Genomic DNA, 6,094 nt, shown 5'->3' with positions numbered 1-6,094 from the left:
CTGCACCAGTATTGGGCCAAATACGCTAACGAACTAGCCCACAGCGGACGCGAGCTACTTCATGCGATGGTTCCACATTTTGTAGCACATGTGATGTATAGTCACGGGGGCTTACCCTGCTTGCCACGAGGTGTGACCCTGTGAGAAATGAGCCGTTGAACACAAATTAGAAGCGATCACAGCGTCAGCCCGCCCTTCCTGGGTTCACAAGCAAGCTGAAGATTTAACTCGTCACGACACGGTACAGCAAGCGGTTGCAGAAGTCATCTCTTGGGAGTGCTTGAACAAAGTAAGAGAGGATGAACATTTCAAAACGTTTTCAATGCCGTGAAAGGCATCAATGTTAACATAAACTTTGCAGACAGTAGCTGCTCGAATTCTCCAAACGAATTTGCTCGAAGAGCGCAAAAAAAAAAATTGATTTAACAAACATCAGGTAATACACCCAAGGAGTGAAGAAACATCCTATGAATGCAGTCTTTCACACCGCAAATAAACCACTGTCGAGAGCTAACACAGGATATAATTCAGTTTGCACCCAAAGAAAACTTCAAACTGCCAGCACGACCTAACAGAGAGTTTCAGAACGATCCCAGAATAAGTATTCCATGCCATCCTTCAGGTTTCGGAGCACCTTGGATGCCACCACCTTTTTGTAGCAGCATGTGATTTTTCAGACGAAAAACAAACCTGAAAGATTCAGAGAACGGGGGTGAGCACCAACCATCTGTGCAAAGGATAAATTCACCATCTATGGTAGCATGATGTGAATCACTTACTTCCATTACTTACAACAGATCAGGATCATCGATCCTATTACGTTCCCTGATCATTTGATTTAGAACTGGATGATGTAGGCCTCTGTTTCTTGGATGGTTCATTACTGGCTTCAACCTCCTCATCAGGAAAATTTTGATCAGATACTTCTGCAAAAAGGTACAATGAAAATGCCTTTTGTTAAAATTCCTCATTCCTGGTCAGAAGAGTAGGATGACAATTGGTAGTGTTAAGTAATGGAGTAATCTGACATATACAATTGACATCAGCAGAAACAAATGATATCTGACACGCACAAGGTATGCATTTGCATGTTGATGTTGTTTTTGTCACACTATTTGGAAGGACCCAACTACTTGTTTCAGTTGTTTGCATGATTAGCTTCAGGCTAATCCTTGTGGAATAGCAAACCAAATCTGGAAATATCTTAAAAGGCGCAAATGAGATGATTAAGCATGACGACCAGTAACAATTTGTTAACAAGTTATTCTGATAAGATAAGCACAACACAGTGAGTGTTAAAGAGCTAGAGACAAAATGATTCCCCCAAGTTATTCAACGTAAACCCAATTATTACTCTACATCTTTTGCGATGAAAACCCATTATATGATTTAACATTCACTTTTACAGATTAGGTTTACACTTCTTTTTAGGCAGATTATGGTAACTACCAGCAAATTTACATGTAAAATGGCAGCAATGTTCTAGCAGCTTAATCATCTTCTTAGAACAGTTTCATAATTCTGAACTCTTTATCGCTCCACAGTGAAACATATAGTGTAGAAATAATTTACAAACTATGTAAACAAAGTACTGGAGTTGTGACCTTTGCTTTTACCAATAAGATTTTGTCTGGCACAAGTCCTCACTTCTCTTCCATGCATCCGGACCTTCTCTCGGACCGTATCTGTACCTGACCCGTAATCCTCCGCCATAGCTTCGAAACAATCATCACGGCGACTTGAACCAGTACTGCGTGGCCTGAAACGCCTGACCAATGGATTCTCAGGCAGGCAGTTTATTCTGGCATCATGGTGAGGGTGGTTCCTCTCAAACTTGATATTCTTACATACACCCTCTTGGATCACCTTGAACCCATTGTCACCCAGATGTCTCTTATTCACATCATGCCCATGGTTCTGATGTCCATATAGTTGGTCCACGAAGGATGCCTCCATGAAGCTTATGTAGGAACTGTGCCGCTCGTTTGTCCATCCGGATGACATCAAGTCTCGAACTTGGTTGTCCTGCCGAAAAATCACAACACAGAATTCAATGTCATAGTCCAAGATGTTTGTACCAACAAAAAATTATTGAAGTACAACGTTAATAGATTAAAAGATAAACTGCTAGCTGGAGCAAATGTTCAATGTCATATACTCATATATCTTCTCTCTACCTTTTGTCACTTTTATATCAAAATTGTAGACAAATCCTCGAAGATAATGTCAAATAAATCTTGATGCTCTATGTTTTAAGCCCAATAGTGTGTCCGTGGCACCAACGAATAAAGTATACGGTGATATGCAAGCAGGAGAGCTAACTACCGAAGGGACATTTTACTGAATGAAAATAAAAGGAGACACAGAATGGAAGGAACTCAACGAACAGAATGGGCAGCCCTCATCACGCTGCACGCATCAGCATAACGCTCTTTCTATCAGTAAAGCAATGATCTTGATCAATTACCTTGGCAGCAGTAGCGGGCAGGGTCAGTGGCTCGTCGTTGATCAATGGCTGGGGGTTCAACGACACATCCCCCATCGGATCAAGAACCAGGGTAACCGATGAGGTGAGGAAATTGCAACGGCCCGGATCGCTCTCCGCTACCCTTTCTCAAAGAGGAAACAACCCAAATGGAGATGGGGAAAGTGCCTATCCGGTTGGATATTATATTATCAACCCAGGAAACTTCCGAGGGCGAAGGAGCAATCAATTCAAACCCATAAAAATCAACAAAAGATCGGGAGAGAAGCGCGCAAAGAGCTGGATGATATCTTCGCCGCGAGGGCCAAGAACCCCCCGCACACAGAGAAAATCAAGGAAACGGCGGAGAAATAAAACCGGAGAGCCCAAGATATTTCTCGAGATTCAGACGGAGACGGAACAGCTCTCCCGCAAATTCGCTGCAAACAGAGGAAAAATCTGAGGCACCGCACGCCTCGGGTAGAGAGGAGAGAGCGGGAGATCGAGCTCTGCAGAGGCTGGCTCGAATTTATTTATAGCCTGCCGCCTGCGCGAGGAAAAATCAAACGAGATGGGGGAGGAGAAGGCGAAGACGAAGAGGGGGAGCAGATGCATCTCAGCTGGTCCGGGGGAGCGCCTATGTGCTGGGCGCAGGTGAGGAAGGGGTCCGTGGGCCCACCAGCCCGGGCTTTACGATGACGTGGCGGTACTTTTGCACGTGGCGGCGTGGGGCGCCTCGGGTTTCGAAAATATCTCGTGCCCGATATTTTCTGCGGGCTTGGCGACCGCGCTGGCAGGCGGGGCCCGCGGAGGGCAGAGATACTGCGTCCAGGCGGGGGCTGCCAGTGCCAGGGGGAAACACGCCGCCCGAGCATGGGGCTCGGAGGGCAAGGTCAAACGAGGGATCTCAAATGGATTTTTTTCCCAAGAAATATTATTATCCTCCGATGCATTGATATTAGTCACAGCAATAGATTTTGACATCAGATGCAATGTGTGTGAATGTTTATTAGTTATTATTATGGTGTTGGCGTCAGCAGCGAAATGTCACGCATGACAAACACTGATGAGATCTGTTACTTATAAACTCCTTTATCTTTTTTTTGTTACACACTACAAGATATAACATTTGATGATGGATCTAGTAATCTTGTTATACTCTACTCAACTAATTAGACAAGTAAAAATTATTGATAAAAATTGAAAAAAAAATTAATGGTATCATATATTTAAAAACAGAGATTAATAATCCGTGAGCGTGGATTTGAAGAGTCACCCTGGTATCTTCATCACCATGCCTATAAAGATTGTTCGTCTAACACTGTTGCAATACCTTTCAAGAAAAACATTGTGCAATGGTATGCAGTAAAAATTTTGATGTGTTGGCTAATCACCAATGACTAATCAATCAACGCGACCATATTTCAATTGGGTTATTTAATGTCGACCTCATCGAGTAATATTCATTGAAAGCTAGGAACCTCGCCGTCCAAGTAACATATCGGCTGTTACAAGCAGATTAGATGCTACCATGTTATCAAATATAGTAGCATCCAAACTGGTGCGTAAAAAATTGTAACAAAAATTGATAGTGGATGCAATCATCTACGTGCATACAAAATTTGACTTGAACACAAATTTGTGTAAGGAGTAACAAAAAAGAGAAATCAGCACTTGAATAGTTATGAGTTGTGGATCAGATACAAATAGTTCCACCCGCAACTATTTAGATGTTGATTTCTCTTTTTTATTGCTCCTTGCGCAATTTTCTGTTCAAGTGCAAAATTTGCGGGCACACAGATGATTCCATCCTTTATTAATCTATATTTGTTTTATAATTTTTCATGCACCGATTTAGATGCTACCGTGTTTGGTAACACGGTAACACATAAAAGGTCGGTAACCATGTTTTACCTGTTTTTTTTTAGTGGAAAGAGCTTTCCATTTAACTTATAAGCGATATTGCTGGCCACCAAGCTGATGGATTCCTATGTTGGGACTTGGGAGGGCTGCGGTCGGGTTTGCTAGGCTAGGTGCTCTCATTGCCACTGTGGGAGTGCTTCGTGCGTGGGGATAGGCGTGGTACGTCTATTCATAACATGTATGACTAGAAGTCATACTATTGTACAAGTCCACCGAAGATAAAAATATTTAGAGATAGAAATTGTTTCAAAACAAAATAAAATGTTCCAAGATAAGATAAAAATATTCTAGAGATAGAAATTATTTCGGAACAAATAAAAATATTTGAAGATAAGATAAAAATATTCTAGAGATAGAAAATGTTTCGAAATAAATAAAAATATTTTAGAAAAATATCATCTAAACATAATCAAGTGCAATAGTATAGCTTCTAGTCACACATGCTATAAATAGACGCACCCGGGTAGGCGCTTCTCCTATTAACTAGGGCCGGGCCCAGGATTTAGGAGGTGGGTATTCAAAATTTGAAGTAGTGCCAAAAAAATTTCAACAGCCCCCCTTCCTCCTTTTCATGGTTGAAACCTACACCTTACAAGCAATCAAAATTTAAAATACTTTTCTCATTATCACACTGCATTGTTGTGAATTGCTCATTAATTTTGTAAATTGCAATAATAGTTTTGAGGGAAAAATGGACAAATTTAAAAATTTCACTGACGTCAGTTAATCTTGCCCCTCACTCAGCCAGTCAGGGTCAGCCCCTGCTCCCCCCTCCCCAGGCTGCTCCCTGCACTACAAGAAATCATTTAATCCATGACAGATTTTTTATGACGTTTAAGAAAATTGTCATAAACAGATAGGATCTATGACGATTTGTGAATTTTCGTCACAAATTTTCAAATAGCCCATATGGACTCTAATTTGGGCCCAATATCTGTGACAAACATTTGAAAACGTCATAAAATTAAAATTGAAATAGTCATGGATTTAATATCATGCTCAAACCACAATGGTGATAAAGAAAAATACATTATAGTTAACATGAGCCCACGCATCAATGTAAGATACTGACTGCACATATGCATTCAAGTTCACATACCGAGCTGTGATTATCTTTTTTCAAAAAAAAACAATTTTAGCCCACCACTTCGACATTTTTATGGTCTCAGTCCGCTCCCTAGGTGCACGAAAAAAAAAGAAAAAAAAGTGGAGAAGTCGCAGGGCAAAAAAAATGTACCAAAACGCACAGGAGGACAAAAAAATAACCTAATTCTTTTCCATAAAATCATACTCCCTATCCAGATGCATAGCCAAAATTGAATTTTTGGTTTGGGCAGTTAGGATAGAATAGTAGGTTTAAATCCCTTCAAAAATATCCAAATCTTTTTTCTCCTAAATTCTTTGGACCAAACTCTTTCCTCTTTTTTTTTACTCAATCATTTTTCTCTCCACCTTATTATTTTGCTACGGGCCCATTTGTTCCCTTCCTTCTGTTTCCTTCTCTTGTGCCAACGCAGCCCAAGCGCAGCTCTGCAGCCTTTCTTGACACGGCCCGCACCAGAAAAAAATAGGACGAAAATGAAAACTCGCCACCTCAGTCTAGGACTAAAGCAGTCCAACAACGCAAGGCGCTTGCTTGAGCTCGAAGGGCACCAAACCTCTTTTTATTTTGTAAGACTCGAACCACTGCTCCCCACCCACCACGCC

At 41.3% G+C, this 6,094-nt stretch overlaps 1 protein-coding gene across 2 annotated transcripts; it reads right to left on the bottom strand.

Annotated features, from left to right (window-relative positions):
- Positions 1 to 302: 302 nt before the first annotated feature.
- Positions 303 to 3,105, bottom strand: LOC120651183 (cold-regulated protein 27-like). Of its 2 annotated transcripts, none has more exons than XM_039928594.1 (4): positions 2,468 to 3,105; positions 1,605 to 2,025; positions 780 to 926; positions 303 to 690 (listed from the first exon to the last, which is right to left on the bottom strand). In XM_039928594.1, the coding sequence occupies exons 1-3, from the start codon at positions 2,540 to 2,542 to the stop codon at positions 817 to 819; spliced, it is 606 nt and encodes a 201-aa protein (XP_039784528.1). In that variant the 5' UTR covers positions 2,543 to 3,105; the 3' UTR covers positions 303 to 690; positions 780 to 816. The 2 variants fall into 2 exon arrangements, with proteins under 2 accessions (XP_039784528.1, XP_039784529.1); XM_039928595.1 differs by having other exon boundaries at positions 1,617 to 2,025; positions 2,468 to 3,104.
- Positions 3,106 to 6,094: the final 2,989 nt, after the last annotated feature.

Source organism: Panicum virgatum, chromosome 9K (assembly GCF_016808335.1).
Source record: "Panicum virgatum strain AP13 chromosome 9K, P.virgatum_v5, whole genome shotgun sequence".
NCBI lineage: Eukaryota > Viridiplantae > Streptophyta > Magnoliopsida > Poales > Poaceae > Panicum > Panicum virgatum.
Note: the sequence above shows the minus strand (reverse complement) of the source record. Positions and strands in the feature narration are given on the sequence as shown.